At 41.2% G+C, this 23543-nt stretch overlaps 2 protein-coding genes and 1 long non-coding RNA gene across 15 annotated transcripts; 2 read left to right on the top strand and 1 right to left on the bottom strand.

Annotated features, from left to right (window-relative positions):
• Nucleotides 1–520: 520 nt before the first annotated feature.
• Nucleotides 521–19722, bottom strand: LOC124666740 (phospholipase D zeta 1-like). 2 transcript variants are annotated; one of them, XM_047204069.1, is made up of 21 exons: nt 19634–19722; nt 9340–9619; nt 8309–8410; nt 7831–7949; nt 7526–7667; nt 7203–7370; nt 6941–7114; nt 6235–6474; nt 6033–6149; nt 5257–5396; nt 5024–5173; nt 4757–4913; nt 4144–4683; nt 3248–3358; nt 2913–3059; nt 2640–2837; nt 2385–2486; nt 1958–2089; nt 1397–1462; nt 1118–1179; nt 521–993 (listed from the first exon to the last, which is right to left on the bottom strand). In XM_047204069.1, the coding sequence occupies exons 2-21, from the start codon at nt 9583–9585 to the stop codon at nt 735–737; spliced, it is 3372 nt and encodes a 1123-aa protein (XP_047060025.1). In that variant the 5' UTR covers nt 9586–9619; nt 19634–19722; the 3' UTR covers nt 521–734. The 2 variants fall into 2 exon arrangements, with proteins under 2 accessions (XP_047060025.1, XP_047060024.1); XM_047204068.1 differs by lacking the exon at nt 19634–19722 and having other exon boundaries at nt 9340–9674.
• LOC124666743 lies at nt 14379–15830 on the top strand. The gene is made up of 3 exons (XR_006991013.1): nt 14379–14706; nt 15486–15562; nt 15780–15830. It is a non-coding gene; the product is annotated as an uncharacterized LOC124666743 (long non-coding RNA).
• Nucleotides 15840–19187, top strand: LOC124666741. Of its 12 annotated transcripts, none has more exons than XR_006991011.1 (6): nt 15840–15998; nt 16089–16203; nt 16772–16857; nt 16930–17134; nt 17998–18275; nt 18384–18707. XR_006991011.1 is itself a non-coding variant. In XM_047204071.1 (5 exons), the coding sequence occupies exons 2-5, from the start codon at nt 16112–16114 to the stop codon at nt 19048–19050; spliced, it is 441 nt and encodes a 146-aa protein (XP_047060027.1). In that variant the 5' UTR covers nt 15840–15998; nt 16089–16111; the 3' UTR covers nt 19051–19187. The 12 variants fall into 12 exon arrangements, 5 of the variants coding, with proteins under 5 accessions (XP_047060027.1, XP_047060030.1, XP_047060029.1 ...); XR_006991008.1 differs by having other exon boundaries at nt 16766–16857; XR_006991012.1 differs by having other exon boundaries at nt 16847–17134.
• Nucleotides 19723–23543: the final 3821 nt, after the last annotated feature.

Here is a 23543-nt window from a genome sequence, read left to right as displayed (position 1 = left end):
CTCTCTCCGGGGTAAAACCCTCTTGCAAATTCTATTCACCTTCACTTGGTAAGAAACATATTTAACACACTTCATCACCAGCTGTATCCAATCCGCATCGAAGCCCATTTTCTCCACAATTTTCACTCAACCCGATCATATGCTTTACTCATATCTAACTTGACCGCCACATAACCATAGCGTCCACCTTTCTTCCTATGCATCATATGAGTTATCTCATAAGCAAGAAGTACATTGTCCGTTATCACCCGTCCCGGAAAAAAAGCCAACTGTGTTGGTGAAATAATGAACGGCAGAATCACCTTCAGCCGGTTGACAAGAACCATTGAAATGAGCATATAAAGGACGTTACACAGGCTGATGGGGTGAAATTCAGTTACACGTTCTGGATTTTGCACCTTCGGAATTAAGACAATGGTTGTCTCATTCCATCCGCTGGGCATTGCCTCGCCATTTAACACACCAAGCATTTCCTCCTGAATTTTATTCCCCACCATGTGCCAAAACTTTTTGTAAAAAATGAATTGAAAGGTATAACATTCATTCCGATAATAGTTGTCTGACAGACTATACATACATCGATTTGGAAATCTAGTTCTTCGTCTCGTTTTCTCTTCCTATTTTCTTATTAGACATGATGCACATCTACAATTGTAGAACACCTATACCTAAGTTCCTATGAAAAATACGTTTGCCCAAGGAGAAGCTAATGCACCTTTAAAAAATGGTAAAAGCTAATGGAAGACCTGTGGGGACGTATAATACTCGCTCTCACTGAAGAATGGTCTCAAGTCCTCTTGGCACATGAACTCCAAAGGGAAGGAAACGAGGTTGCCTCTGACGGCCTGCAGTCTCCCTGTGGGGTCGGTTCCTACCACTACCATGTCCCCATCTTCCTGGACGATTTCCGCTTTCTCAAGGGCAACACCTAGGTCGATGGTCGTGTGGCCAATTTTCTCCTTCCGGTGAGCAAGGCTTTGCCGAAACTGGGCCCTGCAAGAGGCCGTACATCATATCAGCGACCAAATAATAGACATTTCAGTCAAAATGCCACCCAAATTTTAGTTCAAGAAATAATAGCAACTAAACTAGGAAATATTTCCTTCATTCGTTTTACCTGGAGTGGATGTGATCATTGGGAACACACAAGAAGACATCTTGGTAGATGGCAGTGTTCGCCTGTCATGTAACAATTTGTTAGACATGCTGTGAGTAGGTCATTGGATGGAAAATTCTCAGCTGTTGAAGGTCGCAACGTTCAGGAATAACAGTGCAATGTTTAAAAAAAAAAAACTCCTAGTAACATTCACAGGGTTCCCAGGTTGAGACTTGAGAGGTTAGTACAGAACAAACTAGTACTTCAAGATACGGAGTACAATATATCCATTTCACTGACCTTAGCAGTCGCCGTCCAGATGTTTTTGTATGTCGAATCAGCCACAGGATCCATGATTTGATTAACCTGTTGGTGAGAACAAACAATGAGCAGAATGAGACTTTCACGGCTCTGTTTTCCACATGCACCTCAAAGTGAGGAACCGCTCATCAAAACTGAAAACATAAAAGCTTCCTTTATATGTAACCAGTATAAATTATTGAAACCACTCATCAAAACTCAAAACATAAAAGTTTCCTTCGTATGGAACCGCTCATCAATTATGTTCACTTAATTCTGATATAATAGACAAAAAATTGAGATCACAGGTTCAAGCATATTACGATTTGGCAAAATACTAGTTAGGATGGTGCATATATATGAGATAAAAAATGAAGCAAAAGTTTCCACTTTAGCGCTTCGGCATTTGAACAAGACTCAGATGTCACACAAACTAGTACAACAAACAAAGACAGAAACACAAGCTATAAATCTTGCTTTTCGCCCATCCAACTGCTTATATCTTTATTGTAGACTCAAGTATCACTTCGGGATTAAGTTGACTGAAGATAGTGTCCAAACCTCTCCTGCATGAAAACCAAGGTGTTCTGCCCACAGAGAAAGGCGCAAGCTGAGAGAGAACTTCCCAGCTTCCCAAGGACTTCCATCCATTGTTGAACTGACCATCTCTTTATCTTCAATAATCATACCAATCTAATAAAACATTGTAAAGTCAAGAAGAGGTTCAGAGCAGATTACCCAAGTAACCTAACCCACTAAGCATGTCACTTAATATTTGACTATTTGCAGCTGACCAAGAAAAAAGGTAATCTTCGGAAAGATAATTCTCTATTCAGGAAACTAGTAGTTCTGCATGGAGTGTAAGGCACGCATTATATATTGCAGAACTTTAGGACCAAACTGATAGGATCCCTTCTATACTTTACTCAAAATAGTATCTGAGTAATATGCAAACATACAAGCATGCAGAATTATAATTAAGCCATACCTCAGAATCCCTTGATCCAAGCAAGCTTCTATCGTTTATATTTGCTGAGCCAATCAGTGTCATGCGATCATCAATGATCATCAACTTACTGTGTACATATATCTGCAGCATTCAGATTGTTAGCAAAACAAAGAAGAGAAAAAACTAGAAAGGGGGAGGAAGAAAATTGATCATTAGCCTATAGCCAGGACCTAGGAAGGTAACAGAAGACTTCTGAATAGAAAACATGGTTCATTAATTGAGGTGCTTCTTTACCTGATTGGTGACCAAGGGCCCTCCATCACCTAGTCTACCATGTGCTCTAAGCCCATAAAACGAGATATAATCATGTGCTTTTGAGCCAACTACATCATATAGATTCTTAAGTATTGAATTAGGCCCTCTACAAATAGTCCGGTATTGCCAATGCATAATTGCCCTCACAGATGCAGCGCCACCATCATCAATACCTCCCTGTAATTAAATATATAAACAAGTAGCCAAGAGAAAACATTAAGAAAAATCAGTAATTGCTACACGGCACATTACCTGAAAACCAGGTAAAAGTGGTATGACGATGATAACCCGAAAGCACCTTTTCTCCTTTTCTGCTCTAAGTATCCTTCTGTATAATGCCTCTAATACTCGGTTTTTAATTGTGTCATCTCCTGAAAGACCTGATATGAAAAACTGATTCTGCAAAGACCAGCAGAAAGAAGTTCAGAAAAATGGTGAGAGTATGAACTGTAATTATGTGCATGTTGGAATTTCAGTACTCCATAGATTCTCAAACTTATGACCATAATACACCCAATCAAGTATTATTTGAAATTTTGAACATTTCAAAATAAAATCATAAGAGAAAAAGCAGAAGATATCAACACCTCAATATATACAAAATGTTCTGCCTTCTCAATGAGAGAAAAATAGGCGTTGTGAATGCTTCCTTCAATTTGAGTTGTTCCAGCTGACCATGGACCAACACTTCTAATAACCTGAATCAAAGGAGAGGACACACGAAAGCTTACATCTTTTCATTAAGCAGAAAAACAGAGTGTAATTAGGGGTGTGCAAGTACGGTATGAGGTCAACCTGTACAAAACAGCGATAAATCAGCTAGTTTATTTTCCTTCACAAACTGCAACTTGACCTACGGACCTAGTACAAAGAAATGAACTAACGGTTCTGGCGGGTTGAGCTCAAACTGTACTTGCATGCCCCTAAGTGTAATTACAAGGTTTTAAGCCATGGGTCTTCTGAGCCCAATGAAAAAAGCCCACACAAACCCAACAAAGCACAGAATGGACATCTAGCAACCTGCAGTCGTAAGCATTCTATGAACGCTGAGCTCCGGCTATGATGCCATGGGCAACTGACACAAGATCACGAACCTCTAACTGCAAGACTATACTGTTCCTCTCATACCAAGTGGAAAGTATATACATGTCTTGATTATGGTGTTTATATGTTGTTAAATCAAGCTATAATATCGCCATATGCCCCCAAACAGACACAAAAGTAGCCAGCCAATTTATTCCTATCTAATATGCGGTTACTAATGAAAAATATTATTTTTGGATAAACAGTTAAGCTTCTTCCTTTTGAAGGTTACTTCTTGAAGTGATAATATCATGGTGAATAATTCTGAGCTGCATGCGGTAAGAAGACAGTCTTCCATGGATAAATTTGTGAACAAAAAATAATCTACAAGGTAAAACATGGTAGCAATTGATAAATTATTAAATTGATCAATTCTTCGTTGCAACTAGCATGAACTGACCTGACAACGGCAAGTTGCTTGAGGACCAACCTCTCCTACATCAAGCACAGAGGCAACCTGGCTTCCTCTCTCCTGTGTCTCCCACCACTCCTTGTCTATGTGGCGTACATTTGCTTTAGATGTGTTATTATGATGTATAACAACTGAAACCTCAGGAGAGCCAAGATTGTCCACAAAACCTTTCATCTGTAAATCCTGAGAACAAAGATCTTGTTTCGCCTTTCGGTTTGACAGTGGCTGCTTGAAATTGGTTTGATTTGGGTGATCTAAATGACCATGATTGATGTCTAACTTCAGGCCTAGATCGCCATTACGCAAATCCAGGTGATCGGGCTCTTGAGGCAAGAGCAACGGAATGTCCTGGTATGATGCTGGTGCAGTCAAGGTGCTTTGCCTCCTCACTTTGATATCTTTATCTTGAGTTTGTTTACTCTCTGTCTCACAATTTGTGTCTTTGCTATTGCCCATGTAATGGGGAATTACCATATGATGATGAGGCATAAGTAAGGGAATTGCCTGCTCATTTGGTGCTTTATTCCTCTGCATAAAAGTGGAATCATCAAGTTCCAAAAAATATAAGGTTGCAAACTATTTATATAGTCATCAAACAGACCTTTGCATAGTTCCAGCGCTGAACAAAATGTCTTGCTACATCTCGACATGCTGGACCATAAACAGCACACTGAACATCATGCCAGGGCATGCGAGGGTACTTAGTACGATCAAGCTCATCTTTCATTGTGTCCTCCCAAGAATTCGGCTCTGATTCTCTAAAACAGGGTAAAAGCAACAAAAACAAGAATGAGAAACAAACCCAAAGACCTTACAGAAAAGTTATGCTTAAATCAAAGCTAAAAACACAATCAGCGCAAGAAATTACCTCGGGTTGTAATAATCCTTTCCTGGCCACGTTGAAGGAGGGAAATCCACAACTTTGTGCTCAGGGGTATCATAACGGCCAAAGCATAAATCAAGACCTCCGATGTAGCAAACTTGATTGTCAACAATAACAATTTTCTCATGGTGGGACCTTAAAGCCATATAAAAGAGTTGAAATGTAAGAATTCAATCAACTCCTACAAACAGATAGCAAGTCTAAGCTTTTCATAGTACCATAAGTATATGCCAGTTGAGAAATGATCAGGGTAGCGCAGAACTTTAACATTTTCATGAATGTTAAGCAGCCTTTGTTTACTGTACATGCTGTTAATTTTCAATGCAAGAGAAACTTCCTTGTATAGAAGAATGTAAATCTGCAAAAACAAACAATACTACATTTATTAGTCAAATTTATAGTTGATAAAACTGAATACTGACAAAAATTAGAAACTAATTTGTGCTAACGCAGTAGTAAACATTGACTACTTACACAGGAGATAACTACAAACAAACATTGTTCAGTGTGCAGTACGTTTTTTTCTTTTTTACAGATGTGGCCATTTTCACATCTTAAAATCCCCTCTATGCCATGGTATAGGCTTTGCAATCCCCGATTTGACACCTAATAATTACTTATTACCTGTATGCCACCAGATACCTACTTTTTTATAAGAAACTAACAGACTGTAAAAGTGACACCCACCAATATTGGCCCTCCTTCCTCCTGTCTTACTGGGAGTGGGCCTATACTAGCCACAATAACTGCATCAGACCTCCTTGCTCCCACACATGTTCCAGAAAGTGCAAAAAGCCACGTCATTCCGTGCATTGCGACCAGATAATTGACCAAAAGAGTGATCCCAATAGCAGAGATGGTGAGAGGAAGGTATCTTGCTTGTACTGTCACCCTTCTCTCTTAACTCAGTACTCTACAGTCTAGACACAAAGGGCATACAGCGACAAAGTTCTAACACTTTATCTGATACAAAACACTGTAAAACAATAATTACCTGTACACCTCGCTTTGCCCTCGATTCCAGAAGGATATCAAGCCTGGAAGACCCATGATACTGGAAAGGGCGTCGAAGGTACAATTCTGGGCAGAGCCACCAATCAGTAATAAATATCTGCACTAAATTTAATTTATTTTACATGACATGCCAACAATACAATTTTCTGCAGAAACCACAATGAAATTGATGAAAAACTGACCTCTGATTTGGCTTGCTCAATGGAAGAAGCAATAGCGTCAAATGCTGATTGCCCATCTATAAACCATTGTACGGTACTACCATCTTCAGTCAAGCCCCTAGGTGGTGCAAATGAACCAAAACGATGAGGGTGACACCACCCCTCTGGAAGGCGCCGAGCAGCATTTATTGCAGCTACCCAATCTTTTACTTTGGCAGAACTTCTTGTTCTCAATTTCATTGTCCTCCCCCCAGAAGATACCTTCCACAAGGAACAGTGTTAGCAAAATCAGACTGAAAAGACCGATGCCTTGTCTATTTTGTACCACTATGTTGCTTCCCATAGAAAAATGGAAGGCAATATCAGATATCCTCGACCTTTTTTGTATTATATTTGAGCTACATAAATGCAATATCAAAATAAATGCAATCTACAGTTTTCAGTCTACAAGGAACAGTGTTACCAAAATCAGACTGAAAAGATCGATAACTTGTCTATTTTGTACCACTATGTTGCTTGCCATAGAAAAATGGAAGGCAATATCAGATAAGCACTTGAACTTTTTGGTTATTATATTTGAGCTACATAAATGCAATCTACATAAATGTTTCGGTGCACAATGGGTCCCCCCCTCTCCCGATCTGCTCAACAAAGCCTCCATGAATCTTGGGTCTTCCACTGAGGGAGCTGTAAAGCTGTTGTACGTTTATAAAAGGGAAAGAGGTACCTCGAATCCAAAATGCAATGGATTGCGTTCTTTGATCTCCTTTGCTAGAGTGATTTGACCATCTCCATTTCTAGCCAGGTGATGTGACACATCAAAGATAATTATATCCAGCAGCTTTGGATCAAAAGGATCTTGGAGCAAAGCCAAGAATCCTGGCTTCAGTACAGCCCAGACCTATTAATAAGTGTTCAACTTCCCAGCTCAAATACAAGGATGGAATCATGGCAATATGTGAATAAAATTATACCATACTGCTAAGTACCTTTTGCCAGCTACTACTGCAGAAACGAAAACAGCTAGATGAACAGCATCCCTCTGTACTATTTGTGTCAATTTTTGGTAAGTGTCCAACTGTAACATAATCTTCCTTTAGCTTAGGGCCATACTCTGGCAAAAACGATAACAGAGAGACTTCCAAAAATTTGCAAACCTGCAATTTTAAAAGATATTATGGTCGAGAACAAGCAGCAGCAGGATTGAGTCTAAACAGTTGAGATACACAATGTCATCGTGATGTATAGATTTCACTATTTCAACCAAAATAGACAGGATATAAAAACTACTAACACAAATGCCTCTGGGTACCTCTCGTAGGTTGACAATATCCAAATTCCCTAAGAAATGGTTCAGATATTCTTGCATGGCAACCTTTGCACGATCAGAAATGGACTGCTGACGACCAAGCGCTGGTCGAATGACAGGCAGAACAGCACTTGAGGGAACATTTCTGCACCATAGTTTAAGATATTTTGTAATGAAAATATGCTTATGCAAACTTATGGGTATCTACTCCAAACGCCTCAGCACAATGTTTGCAAAGACTATCATTGAAGTGTCCATATTTCCTTAGTCCACTGAGGCCAATGTCATTAATAAGGACAGCAATTTACCTAGCTTTGGCAGAGTGATCATCATGGTGGGGAAGAACATGCACATCATCTGCTTCTTCATCATCATGCACAACTGGCATATGCTCACCTAATCCCAGATTTTGAAGCCATTCTTTGACCTTCAGTAACAAAGAAGAGAAGGAATTCTTCAGTGTCATGCGGGTATAAACTGGCAGTCAAATACAGGCAGTGGAAATATCAGAAGAAACGCTTGTGTTTAGAATGCATATTTTCACGCAGGCATGGAATGGAATGCCATTTTTGGAACAAATCTTCGTTTGCTTGCCGAAGTAAGTGAAAAAATTGCAAAACATGGACAAGGAAGTGTGAAACAGTAAATCAGAGGCAATTATAAATTTTCTGTTGTTTTTGTACATTTATTTCGTAAATGTTTTAAAACGGTTGTGATGTTGAATTACAGCATACAACGCTTCGCCATAAAAGACGATAAAGTAGGTACAGCTCAAATTACACCAACCTGTTCCTGCTTCTCATGGAATTCTTCAAGAAATGCACGTCTCTTCAACGTAAAATGGAGATATAGAACCTGTGAAGCCTTCTTGTATAGGAGCCACCTAAACTGATAGAAGAACAAGTTAAATTACAGAATGGCACATAAACAGTTGTAATTCTGACGAGCCACAAAATGTCAACAATACAAACATATGAACTAAACATAGCAAGACGTGGATGATGAGTCAGTAGACATATGCTATTTTATTACAGCAAAGGTAAACCATGTTTCCTTAGTGCAGCAAGGTTAGAGACTGAATTTTTTTTTTGAGGCTGAGCAACGAGGTTAGAGCGAGCACCTAAAATCACATTGTTGGATTATTTAATATCCTTGTTAAGTTTCTTTCCACCAATTATATAAAGATAATATAACATTCGTTAGACATGGTTAGAAACCATGTTCATGAGCAAAGAAACAAGAACAATGCCCACATTATTGCATTATCATCCAGCTATATAGGTAATCATACCCGTTCAAGGCATTCTGAATTACCTCGGCCTTACAATTGCCCATGAATGAAGGACAAAAAAAAAGAGCTGAATCTCATAAGCATGGAATCTAACGATGGAGGTCTGAATGCGGAGAGTTCACAAGCATTTGCATGAAACCGGTGAAATTCAGACCAGAATCCAAGGAAACGGACACCCATCCGTGCAATCGCTGTATTGCCCACTGACATTATTGCAATGTGCCAACAACAACACAGCATAATGCAGCCCACTTTTCGGTCCTGCGTTTGGAGCCCTGGTAAGTAGAGGATCCCCGAACCCTTAAGCCGAGGGGGATCAATCTAGCGCGCAGGTATCGAAGAAATAGATCACCGAAGAGCCAATTCACGCAGTAATTCTACTGGACACCGACAATGCCGAGCAAAACGGACGCCGCCCGCCGCCCAATCCACCCCATAGCACCGAATCACGCACGCAGTGACAGCCATCCACAGGGTCGAAAACAAGTCCTCGAATCTGAAGAGGAGGAGGAGCGCACGGACGGACCTGCTTGTACTGGACCTCGACGGTGTAGGAGAGCAGCATGGGCGTGATGTCCCCGGCGTCTGGGCGCGAGACCGCGACGATCCTGGCGCGCGGCAGCTCGTCGAACACCCGCGCGGACTCCGGCAGCCGGAAGGACGCCGACGAGGCCTCCGGGCCCGGCTCCGGCTCGGGCGGCATCCGCACGTACCTTTGCCCGTGATGCAGGTCCTCCTCCTCCTCGTCCACCTCGGGCTGCTCCCTGTTCATAGAAGAATCCTAGTGCGATTTCCGCACGGTGTTTCTGTTGGGAGGCCGATGGGAGTTGAGGTGCCGAACGCGAAGCACCAACAGGAATCTAAAGGTATAATTGATGCCCCCCATAGGGTGTCTTACAACGATTTACGATTCTGGATTGTTGGATCTTGTCTGGTGGTGGATCTTGTCCCTTCATTCTGGGCAACAACACGCCTTGTGGTTGGGTGCGTGGGCGATTTTCCCTTTTCCCCATTGGTTCCCTGCTAGGCAAAGCCATGGAACGGCCGTTTTTACCCATATGTCTCTGCGTATGGGTCCCACGATTGGCCGAGATCCACTCGTCGGTTCTTGGAGGTGGGTTTTGGGTTGGTCACGCATCACTTCGGTCCATGGAAAAGATCTCTTCATGGCTGGATAGTTTGGGGTTTCCTCGCGTCGGGTTCGGTCCACTCCTCTCCCAATCCCCTCTCTTCTTCCTCTCCCGGCTCCACTGCCTCCTCCTCCTCCTCTCCCAATCCCTGCCTCCTTTACCTTCATGCGCCGCCTCCTCCCGCCGACCTCTTCCTCCTCCTCGCGTCCCTCACTCTCCCCCTCGGCGTGTCCAAGCGCCGGTCGTCCACGGCGACGAACGGCGCAGCACGCAACCGGCCCGATGCGGGAGAGAGAGGATGGTGTAGGGAGGAGAAGCGAGTGGAGGCGAGAGAAGGTGAAATAGCGAGTGGAAGGCCCTCTCCATCATCCTCTAGCGCTAGGCCACCAAGCCCATCCTCGACAAGCACAAATCCAACTAAGGTAACCGCTGCATCCTCGAAGACCTCCACGAGTACATCGTCGCACTCCGCCGGTAATCCGTCGGTTGGTGGGTAGGAGGAGGCGCTGCGAGGAGTCGGACGGGAGGACGGCGGCGGCGGCGCGGTAGTGGCGTCCCCGGCGTCGGCGCGGTGCGTCGTTTCGAGTCGTTTCGAGATGTGTTTCGCCGGCCTCCTCGGTGGCGCGCTATGTCCGCCTCGTATCTTCGGCTCCGTCTTTGCTCATGGCTTTGGGCTTGGTATGGATGGGCCGCGCGAATGGCGGAAGTCGCCTCGGTCGCCGATTTACTGTCCGGATTGACATGCCTAAACCCGCTGTGAGCTCCTCTTCTTTGTTTGCCATGAAGCACAACTCTGTTGTATTCTTGCCCTCTTCTAAGTTTACGCATTGACATGGAGGTCCGAACATTTCTTTGTTTTCCATGAAGCACAACTCTGTTGTATTCTTGCCCTCTTCTAAGTTTACGCATTGAGATGGAGGTCCGAACATGCGAATAATACTATTTGTGCCCCTACTTGTTTAATTATGTTATTGTGAAGCAAAGACTTCACACTTTGCATTTTATGAAGCAATATCATTTTACTGTTTGTGAGCAAACTACGGAGTGCTCTTTAGTGGTTCACACAACATCGGGAAAATCCTCTCTTAGTTCTTCTATATATTTGTTTCAATCCATTTTATCGCTTTGTGGGTTCCGATGTGAGTGGTGTGTGGTCTGCGGCGGTGAGGCGGAGCTCATGAGTAGTGGATGGTCCCGACCACAGCCGATTAGGTGGTAGTGGTTTAACACCTCGCATTGGCTCCTGAAGCCCGAAAATTGTGATGCCTCATTCTAATTTTCTTAGATAAATGTGTAGAAGCATGGAGCTCGGTTTTAAAACTGTATTAATAAGATAGAAGGTATGGTATCTTGTAAGCAAAATTTGTTTGTCTTTCATGTTTTGTGTCGAAAGCCTTCTTGAACTTTAATTTTCTTCTTAACGGAGCGTTGGTGTCCAAAGAAAGAATAGTTGTGCTGTTATTATATTTTGTCCTAAAGCTCAACTTTAGAAAAATATTATAATTAAAAAATATACTCTTTCTAAACCTCATCAATGAATAATATCTATAGTCTACCCAAATTGGTGGTCTTCACCAAAATATGTTTTTCTTGTTTTCTTTCGGTTATCTCATTTTTTATTTTCGAGAGGAACAAGATAAGTGGAGAGGAATCACGCGTCTTTGCGTTGTCACCTACAATACTAACTCCAAGAAGAGAAGGATGCCACATGATTCATTGCCGGATCCAAAGTATCAGGTAGCCATTTCGATCATATAGTCGTAGCTTTCATACCGTACTCAAGTAGTTGTAACCTGTGACCCCGTCATTTCCAGTTCTACCTTTAGTACTAGCTAACAACTAAGGTGGTTGTTGTTATTTGCTAATTTGTGTTACTGCAGGTCACCTAGCCGATTGCTCGAGGAGACAAGATTAGTTGTTCTCAAGTACATTATCACATATTCATGATTGTATTTTGTCTCGGGTTGGCCAAAACAATCATTCTTAAGCTTGTTGGATCCACTTTGCATGTTTCACATTGTAGTTTGTTCTAGGTTTCTAGAAGCAACAATCTTATAATTTCACACAACTTATAAGATAGTAGCCATTGTTGAAGTAAGTATTACTGATTTCTTAATTCTATTCGATAGTCCAGTTTTCTTCAGTAACATGTTCTAAAATTGTGTAAATCACTCGGCAATTCACGGAAGAACCTGCACTAACATTGTTTCGATTACAAGCAAGCTGGAATCCGACTATTTACAGTAAGTTTCATTCTTCTCGTTTGCTTACTAATGAAATACTGAGTTGAGTATAGCATTGATGACATACCCACCAGGAGGTCTCTTGTGTACTATAAGAATACTCATGTACTCGATTTCTACGATTTCAGCTTGGTTTGGTTGCCCTTTTTTAGTTACACTAGCTTATGAATGCATGTCCAGCTGCTAAACTGTCACCCATCTAGCTAATATTGTTGAATAGACAGGTTCAACTGGTTGCCTGGGAAAAATGGCATTTCAGATTCTTGGTATTTATTTAGTTGTTATTGCCATGAGGGTTTTGTCGGAAGAATAATAATATATTATTTTATCTTTGTGATCTTTTATTCGAACAAATGATGCTCCCAAATTGGGCTGGATTTGCTATGTTTAAATGTCTTCGGTTTGTTGATAAGTGTTTGTGGTTTTCTTAGCCAGGGTGGACTTTCCAAGGATTGTTGTAATTTTTTTTGCTTTGTTTGTTAAAAGTCATGTCCTCCTCCACTTTGTTGATCTATAGCTCTGCCTTTATGTACATATCACCACTAGATTTAATTTATTTTGATCATGTTTTTGTCCAGGTTCCTCTCATGATGTAAAGTGTAAAGTAGGTTTCCCCCAATCATGAATCCATGGGTCAGCCACAGTCCCCATAATTTCTCATATTTGTTTGTGTAGATGCTTTTGTATCTATTCCTATAATATGTTCGATGAAATATTCAATCGGTCTGCGAGAGGAAGATTATATCCTTTTTATTGTCCGCTATCTCATTGGATAATTCCTAACTTCTGAAATTTAGTTGCGAGTCAACGATCACTTAGCTATACAATATCTCGGTTCTGTTATGTTCCTTGGTGTATGACGAGAAAAAATCTGAGATAAGATTCAGTGCCATGCAAACCATATAGCCATATATTGGGTGTTTCTGCTGTATTTATTTTTAACTCATTATATAAAGTTACAAGAGCACATAGCAATCTTACTGTTTATGGACAGTTAAATCATAGAAAATATTTCTTCATTTCATGTTAACTTTGACTGGCGTTTATGATTTTTCGGTGTTATTCTGTTATACAAAATATTTAGATTCTTCTGATTATACTATGAATTGGAAATTGGATTTTATTGGACTGTTGGGAAAAGTCGGTGTTTCAGCACCCATATTTCTGTGCTTGTTATAAAGTATGTGCCACCAAGGTTTGTTTCCCACGCCATCCCTCGTCTGTTCATAGGTCAATGACACCCTATCCTCTTAGTAATATATCAAGGTTGAACTACCATTTATCTCCAAAATAATAGTTGGACCTAAGTTATTCCTTGCAGTTGCTCCATGATATGCTTTAAAAACACAAATGTACTTCCCTGTGTCTAGGTAGTATAGGTGATTTATCCTTAATTTCTACATCCTTTGGAATAGAACATGAAGCTACATCACCTTCTAATATACATTGTGTGCTTGCACGATTCGATCATTTTATCTTCATCTTGACTAGATGTCCATTGTTTGCAAGTCACTTGTATGCGAGAAATAGAAATAGTTTTTCAGGTAATATCGTCTTGTTATGGATAATGGAATTAATTAATTTGGCGTTGTGAAGCAATCATTTTAAGAATCAAAACTGCATACTATTCATGTATTAATTCTTGGTGGTCACTGATTTCTAAAATGGACTTATTCTATTGTAAAGAAATATCAATGTCAATTCATGTTTACACTCGAATAACAAGGTTTGAGGATTGTACCAATACTTCTGTTGTCATTGTATTTTTTTCATTTTTACTGAATTAGCAATTTTTTGATCACGCTCTTTGTGTTGTACCTACAATTCAGGTTATTTAGTAATTGCCTCTTTTCGGTCTCGCAATATAACATTTGTTGGATACTGCTGTACTAATGTGCTAACTGACATGGTTCCAAAACTGCAGGGGCGAATCATCGTGATGTGAAGGACCAGTGGAAGTAACATCGAAACTAAGCTCTCAATGTCGTTCGAAGCTTAGAGACACTGTGTCTACCTGCCTTACGGGGTTTCGAGTGAGCCTTCACTCGATGGCAACATGCTTCTTCTCAAGCTTCTTAACTACCTGGTGTAGTTACGTTTCCTCGACTTTCGTTGTCCTAGCGTTGATATGGTTGCACACACTTTTATCTCTTTCTCGGTTCCGATCCCTTTTTTTCTGCAGTTCGGTATGCAAGAGAAATTGAGTTGTCATGACTAGGAGTTTAATGTCTTCATTATTTGCAAGGTATGCATATAATTTGGCCATCAGTGCTATGTATGCTTGTGCTTCAGAAAATTTAGACAGGTGCTCCCGTCTCCCCGCTTCCTCACTTATTTATATATCCCTCTTTTCCAATTCTTCTTAATTTGTTTAATCGATCGCACATTTGATAATGCTTGTTGGTTGCTCTGATTTTTCCTCACACAGAGGAGGGACAACAACATCTTTGAGAGAAGAAGGCGCCGTTGAGAAACATCTTTGAAAGAAGTAGGGACCTTTGAGAACAAGCACTTCACATTGTAAGTAACGATGGAAACATTTTCTTTAGTAAGGTTGTTCACTTTATCATGTAACTTTCTACTTGAAACCCTCCTTTTCTAATGTATGAAAGCCGTGTTTAGCGGGAAATGCACTTTGGCTCATAGGAGCATTTGCTCCTATTATGTTAATCTACATTTCGAAGTGTCAAAAAATTATAAACTAAATTTTTACATGTATATCTAACATTTTATGTTGGCACACAAATTTTCAAAAAAACAAAAACAAATTGGTGGCTCCTGTAAAATAAACAAGTTTTGATGCTGTAACACGACTACGTATAGCACATTTTTTTTATCTTTTTTGTGCACACCACACAAAATGTTGTTTTTCCAAGAAAACTTATGTATGAACGTAGAATGTCCCGATGTACACCCAAAGATTTATGTCAATTTTTTTTGACATTTTAAAAATTAATTTTTAATTATTTTGTATAATGGGAGCATTTGCTCCTATGAGCCAAAACACCACCTCCGTGTTTAGCCTATAGAGTTGTTGGATCTTTTTAATGCCAGTCTGTTTTCCAGCATACTAAAATGTGTCCAGTCTACAGATCGATTGTTTTATTACTATGCTTCAGTGAATGCAAAATAAAATGCTAACTTGATGTAATCTATTGCCATGCAACAGTTCTGTTGTTTTTTAGGAGAGGGAGACCCACCATACTGCATACGTATTTGATAACGAAAATGTATTGCAGCACCTACTTAGCATTTATTTGGTCTATTCTTTATGGAATTTAGTTTCTTCATCGTTTCAGGTTCAGTTCCAGAGCCGTTTGGTTCTGTCTGGAGGGTGCCCCCCTTCGACTGTATTCCTGGAGCCATAAACACTGAGGTAAAACTCTTTGTTTCTCTTACGGCTACCCTGGTTGTTCTATGTATTCTTGTTTCAAATGTAGCTTCACAGGGGCATGTTCTCTATGCCATTACCTTTCTAGATTGTTGTTTTGTGGTCGATATGAAAAAAAGAAATGCAAGTTTGGGGAGTTACCAATGATATAGTTTTTTCATTTGTACTTACCGATAATAACAACTCTATGTGATAACTGCAGGTCAATTGTGTGGATATGATGAATGGCATAGTTAGGCCCGCATCTTTGTGGCCATTGCCAGGTCGTCCAACACTTTCAATTGGAGGACATATGCTTGTGGCAGCGGTGGAACAACCATCATTGGAGATTGGGGGTGCCAGCCCGATGAGTGTAATCATGGTGGTCGTCGAGATACCAATATACCATCACGCGGGAGCGGGTGCACTCATCCAGTGCTAGGTGTGGGCTTCGACTGCTTCTTCTTTGTAAGCATCTGGTTGAATTGTATTCCCAACTTCACACATTGATTTTTTCATGCACATGCTACAGATCATGTGTGTTCCTGCCGTTGCATGACGAGGAGGGTTTCTAGATATGGCCCTCGGCAACCTCCATGCCCCCTTCACCAGCTCACTATTCCTCAATGTATTCTTCCCCTCCCATGGTAAGCTCTCATTCCCTTTCGACAAACGTAATTAATTCAATCTGGTTGTTATCCACATCCGGCTTGGGACATTATCACTGCAGGAGATGGGGTTTCACCTTATCTGACTACAAGACTTGCATTTTGAGCAATGATCTATCGTCTATTCTTGCACATCTATTACTATGCCACTTAGTATCACTGTGATTTTTTCATGCATCTTTCCTACATGGTATCCAGGATTGGTGACTATTTAGTTTACCACACCTATTGTTAAAAATACTTCTGCAGCATGTCCTCTATAATTATAGGCTGTTGTTTATGTTTACATTATCTTTCGCGCCCTTTGTCATGTCATTTATGTCACTCGCATAGCAATCTCAACTATTTTTTGTTGATTAGATGCAATCCATTTATTCTGCCTTTCATATTATCAATTAAATCACACACTTCCATTATTATACAATTTATCCAACTGGATTTTTAGTCAGTTAATTGAACTTAGTTAAATTCTTGATCGTCTATTAGATTGTCCACTCATGTATTTTCTACTTGTTGTAACTTGTTTTACCCTTCTTGGTAGGATTAGTTGTAAATAATGGATGAAAGAATATCTTCTCCAACAGTGACGAACTATTGAAGCTCATAAATTATACTGTATTAGATAGTGCAAAGGTCTGAAGTTCCCTTCCTCCCGCTCAGCAGCGACACATAGCTTCTACGCCTAATGTGCCAATCTTCCTGCAGCCTGGCTGTGGTTTGTCTCCAACTATTCTTCGCCAGCCTCTTCTTCGGTGTAAAATCATATGCCCAACGTGTGGAGCTCGAATGTTCCAAGCCCAAACAAACAAAAGGGAATGAGAGAAATGATCAGACCGATAGAGGAAAGAAAGGTGTCCCAGAAGGCTTGGCAGGCAAGCTTCTATTTCTCTCTTGATTGCTGGCCGTATTGGTAAGACGTACGCTTTACACCTTCCTAAAAAAAATCACTTCAGATGGTTGGTATATATCGCTCTTGTATTTCTGGTTCATCTTTTAAGTTATTATCAACACAGAAAATATTATACATGACATTACATCACTTGTTCCGTGAAATTGTAAGTCATCGTATGTTTGTCAGACTATTTCTTACAAAAGCAACCCTCCAAGACAGACTGTGTAACCGTATCAGAAAATTCAGTAACTACAGTGGAATGAGAGTTTTATAATTTAATATAATAATGTCTCAAATCACCATGGTTGGGCCAGTAAAGATTTAGACCCGTGGTAGGAGGTGCGTATTTCTTTATTTGTCCTCCACGTGGTAGCCAGCTCTGCTATTCAGATTTATTTTTTGTGAGATTTGAATCTTTTTAATACCAACATAACGTTGGAGCATAATTATTAGTATGTGTCACACTAAATGTTTGTTGATAGCTCATTTGGTAAATGCATCGTCTATCTATGTTTGGTGACATCATTTTTAAGTAGGGCAATAATATGCATAAGTTTTTTTTGGTCCGTCCTAGGAATGAACATATATTTATCAATTTATTGGTCTCTGTAGGACACAAATACTTTGTCATCTGTTAAATTGGTAGATCGACTTTTTTGTAATGATAAATCAGTTAATTTCTGTCTAAAGCTACCTACATTTCATTTGTTCACCAATGGAGGCAAATCCGTGACTTGGTTTTCCTGTTATGCTATATCCAAATGGAAATAATACTCCTGGTTTACAAATACTCTGCTTTAATTACAGTATTACTGTAACTTTCCATTGTTCTGTAGCATTTTTTTTTTACTGTGGTGTCCTTAATACTGGTTTAATTCCAGTGTTGTTTTGTTTGGAAGCTATGTTGCAGAAGCTGCAACTTCCAAGCCCCAAGTACGAATGTTGTCCTGTCTATCTCTCAATGTCTGGCAGAAAGTTCAAGAGCTATGAAATGACCAAGATTCTGCATGCGAAAAAGCTATCACATACGTTCAGCAGGTGACCAATACAATCATCAGTGATTTAAGCTACGATCGACTTTTAGAAACATGCAAGTTCCACCCTAGAAAAGTGTTTGGAAAATTGAGAGAGAATTACTTCTCTTAGTTCTGGAACCAAGGTACATTGTCATGTTTATTGTATCTAAAATGAGTTAACCTTTGGTTTTTAACACTTCTTTCATTTGCCCTGATTTTAGCTGCTGGTTAATTTATCTTCTTATTTTCAGCGTGTCAACTTTTGGTGGTGCAAGTACCTATTAGGGCTACGTTTCCATTGCGCCCTGCCCTCTGAGGGCCATGCTGCAACATAGCAACTTATGTAGATGTTGCTTTTCCTTTTCTTTTCATACTTTTGTCACTCTTTAACTGTTATTTACTACAATATATTGCCCTTTAGCCTGTTTGTATGTAAGTGTTTGTTGCTCCGTTTGTAGTTTCGTGTGCTTTATCGAAATTTTATCGTAACAACATAGTACATGGAACCTAAAAAAACATATTATCATGTTGGCAGTTAAATTTTCCTTTGTTATACAAAATGAACATTGGCTTGAGATCCAGGGGATGGTGCGCCAAGGCGCACCTCCACCAAATAATTATATTCAGTTGTGGCTACTGTTGGAGGTGATATCAAAAATAGCTCTTCGCCATTCTGCTCTACCTGAGTATGGTGAAGCACCCCCAACCCCAAGAGGTTTATGTTTTTCTTTCTCGGGGTGTTATTCTTTCCTAAATTTAGTGTACATTTTTTATCCCCTTAAATATTTTTGTCGATATCTAGAAATATGGATACTTTGAATGCAGTTGTGGTTGGTTCTTTACGAAATTACGAAGGCATATGATCTACAGTTTGTCATACGTGCTCTCTGCAGATGGAAGGGATCCTATCTAAAGTGAGAAGTCTAAAAATGAATCTGATGTTGGGCAAGCTTTATAGGATATCTAGAAATAACTGTACATTTGCCATATGTATAAAGAAGTGTTTGTGGTACAACATAGCAAAGGATTTTTTTTCTATGATGATGAATGAATTATATAACTGTACATTCTGTCTGAATTATAATATAAAACTGTTATAGGGTTTCAATATATGGGTTAATCATTTTTATGTCTGACCATAATTGATTAGTTTTGATGGTGGTTTTATTATTGTAGGGAATTTTAAAGTTCCACTATCTATTTATATTATATAGTGTTTTGCATGAGAGTATAAATTAGGATATTACTCGCACATACATTTGAAATTATTGCTTAAAATATCAGGTTTGAGGCATGTATCCAAGAGGATATTTTTCTAAAATCCGTGAGTTGTTTCTTTTATCTTTGCAGCTTTTGAACAGAAACTGCAAACTCAACTGAACTAACAGTTACTACATTTTTTATCGCTGTTGTATAAAGTTCAAAGCAGTGTGGATTTCACGGGATCGTGCGCCAAGGCGCACATTTAAATCTAGTCTAAAGGGGAAGGTGACCGACTGACCGGCAGATAGCCAGGGACGATGGTTGTCGCCAGATTTGGGATTTTCTTTCTTTTTTGCTCTCATCTGCCTCGAGGTCGGGATTCAGGACAACTCGCAGCCGGAAGTGCATGGATGGGCATATGGACGTGTTTAGCTTTTACCCCACTCGTTTCGGGCTGGTGGGCCAGGGGGCTCACCCTCCTACATGGCAAGTGTGGGAATGATTCAACTTTGTCTAGTTCAAAAATTTAACTAGATTCATACGAATCTAGATAAAGTAGAGTCCATTAATATGAACTGAAGGAAGTATTTAATTAAGCTAATTGCATCCGTGGTACATAAACTTGTACTTCGGATGCATTTTATACAAAAACTTGCCAATTGTGGTAGTGCAGGACACGCACATGCGTTCCGGGTGCATTTTAGTGCAAAACGACCACACAACAACATTTGGCAGTGCCACGCTGGAAAAGGTCGCGAGCTCAACCCTTGCGTGTTTTGCAAAACCCTCTAACTTCATTCCACTTCGCAAAAAGGGCAGGCCACGTGACTAGAGAGGAAAAACCCCTAATTCCCAGATTGTGTCTCTTCTGACCAAATCCCTAGCGGCGTGCTAGGCGACGAGTGGGGGTGGCGTCAAGTGTGTGTGAGGAGGTACGAGTTGGCGGCCAGGGTAGGGAGGGAAAAATTATGAGGTCTAATCTAATGCTTATTTCTTATAAAATTTACACTACATGATTCTTCTGGGATAATTTTCATAGGATCTCGATCCTACATAAATCTTTCAAAAATCACATAAATCAGACGAGCCATAAATCTCGATCCTACATAAATCTTTCAAACATCACATGAATCAGACGAGCCATAAAAGATAATATATGCTGATTTCTCAGATTTACAATTGATGCTGATAAAATCAGCACAAGGTACCGGATTCTCTTATGTGTGTATGTAAGTCTGTTCCTTTTACAAACTTTCGCCCTCAAGAAAACAACTAGTGTCGTGGCCCGACTAAATCTTTTTTTGGCTTATGATAACGAAGATTCAAATATACCATAGCAACAATGGCTACCTCAGCAAACCCCCCAATTCCAAAACCGGGTCTCTTTTGACCAAATCCCTAGCTCGATACCGAGTGGCGGCGTGCTGGGCAACGTGCTGGGGTTGAGTGGCGGTGGTGTCAAGTGTGTGTGAGGAGGTATGACTAGAGAGGGAAAAAATAATGAAGTCTAACCTAATGCTTATTTCTTATAAAATTTACACTACGAGTACAAGATTCTTCTGCGATGACTTTCATAGAATCTCAATCCTACATAAATCTTTTAAAAATCTCATGAGAGCCGTGCTACTTAGCATGTCCCATGGGCAAGTAGAAGCCATCATGGTACAAAAATCCATGCACTAGTTCCACTCGTCTTTGTTTATAGTGTGATGGTTTTTATCTAGTCCATCTTAGTGCAGAAGTGTACTACTCTCCGTTTATAACGTTGTTATGGTTTTATAATTTAAATTTAAACTAAGATCACGATAAGAATCAAGAAAAGCGGACTAAGTACTAAATTGGATATTACTTTAAGAGCATCTTCACCGGTGCGCCCTAAATAGACGCCGGAAGGGGCGTCGGCGACACGCTATAGGGGGCGCCGACACCTGCTCCTCAATTTGGGAGAGGTTGCACACATCGGTGACCCCGAAAAGAAACCCTAAAAAGGAATAAAATAAATTTTAATTGAGATAGAAACATTACATAGGATTCATTTTGAGACAGAAATATTACATATGCTTCATTTTACATAGGTGCAAAATGTGAAGTATCAATGAAACCTATACTAGAGGCTCGCCTTCTTCGCTGTGAAGAAAGAACACCCAATCACCCAAACTAGAGGGTTATGGTTATGGTTTGCGTCTTCATCGCTGCATGCAGAGGAAGAGGGTACAGAAACGTACCCTAGTGGTTTCATTGGCAATTTCCACCTTCGCTGCAAAGAAATAACATCTAGAAACCTAAACTACAGGCTTATGCTCATCGTTGTTGGTGTCGTCATCGGCGTCGCCGCTGCCGTCGTCGCTATTTGTCACCATAGTAGTTCCTATGGCAGGATGTGTCATCAAATACCTTCACCCTGAGCTCGTTGTCGCCTTCCCACTTGAAGTTCACCAAGCAACCGATCTCAAGTATGTGGGCGCGGGCGAACTTCTCCCAGCCAGTGTGCAGGAACATGTAGCCTTCCCTGTCGAACAACACCTTGACAGGACACCGGCAAAAGCCGCGGCTGGCTTCTCGCAAGTGCACGCTTGCAGGCTCCCGCCTGGCGAGATATTCCGCGAACTTCTCCGGAAGCCTTTTGAACCGAAAGGGTCCTCCTTGATGAGGACGACGAACTTGAAGAACATGTGGAAGAAGTCCGGTGACGGTGAGCATTCAGGGGGTGGGGATCCTGCACCCCGGCCTCTGCCTCGGCGGCTGCGTCCGTGATCGCACCCCATAGAACCTGCCATGGAGAGCTTGGGGGGAGATGGTGGCGCGAGGGTTTGTGTGAGGAGGAGCCGATGCCTGAGCACCCCGTTTTATACTCGGAGGCAGGCGTGGGTGCGATGGTGCGCAATTATTGCTTGGCCGTAGTTAGGCGAAAGGTATGTGGACGGTGGCGCCATTAATATACGACATGCATGGCTAGGTCATTAGCCAGCCTCTCATTCAACGGCTTCCAGGCGGAACCGAGGGCTTCCATTCGACGTAGCGCCAGGCGCCGGAGCGCCCAGTCGCCAACCCACGCAAAGGGGCTGGCACGGGGTTGCCGGCAATTGTATTGGGCTTTAAAACTGGCCGGCTATTTTTGAGGTGCGTCGTTGTGGTCCAAAAATCACGCCGAACCCTCAAATCGCTATTGGCGTGCGTCATGCGGCACATTAGTAAAGATGCTCTAAGGCCTTTCACAATGGGTGTATCTTAGCACGGTATCATAGGCAATATCTTTATGTGGCACTATAATTAATAAAGAGAGATGGTGTTGTTGTATCTTACCAAAGAAACAATACTTGAACCGAGTCATAGGCAAAATACAAGGCTAACCCAATTACATGCATGCATCTCACAAAAATCATTAAATGTAGAACAACCTTAAGAGCAACTCCAATAATATAGCCGGTTGACGTGGGCATTACCCTTCGGGTAACGGTTATTGCCCTATCCTATGCGGCCCAACTGGAGGCCCATGAAGACACTTGATGGCAAGGTGGACTACTACGTCGGTGCCGAAGAAGATTCCTTGAAGAACAAGACGAAGAGACGGAGAATACAAGGAAAGTCTAGAACTAGGGCCCTTTGTAACCTAGTCGTACCCGGACAGATCTCTCGAGACCTGGCTCCCTATATAAGGGCCAGGAGAGGGGCTGTCGAGGACAGACGCAATCTTAGCAATCTTAGCCACCATAAGTCCAGAGCTAGGTCCCCATAGAACTTAGCCTCTCGACGAGATCATAGCCGAAACCTTCGGCACCCCATTGTAACCCGATATTTTCATAATCAAGATCAGACAGGCAGGACGTAAGGGTTTTACCTCATCGAGGGCCCCGAACCTAGGTAAATCACTTTTCCCGCTTGTTTGATAACCGATGTCTCGTGTCAGCCTACAGGATTCCATCTACCCTAAGCCCCAAACGGAGGGCATTGCCGAGGAGTACCCTCGACAATTGGCGCCGTCTGTGGGAAACTTGTCGGCACAAGGCAGGTCATCGGCAGTTCCAGTTACGTCTGCAGCGTTCGTGCTAGAGTCACCAACGCCATCGAATCCAAGAGATTCAGTTCGCTGCGGGTCCTTCGAGTTTGTATCGCACGCTGAGGCATCGCATCCGATCTCCACAGAGTCGCGTGGCAACATGGATACTACTTTCGGTGGTGTTCACTTCATCATCGATTCCAGAGGGTTT

Source organism: Lolium rigidum, chromosome 6 (genome assembly GCF_022539505.1).
Source record: "Lolium rigidum isolate FL_2022 chromosome 6, APGP_CSIRO_Lrig_0.1, whole genome shotgun sequence".
Lineage (NCBI taxonomy): Eukaryota > Viridiplantae > Streptophyta > Magnoliopsida > Poales > Poaceae > Lolium > Lolium rigidum.
This window is presented reverse-complemented; position numbering and strand designations above follow the sequence as displayed.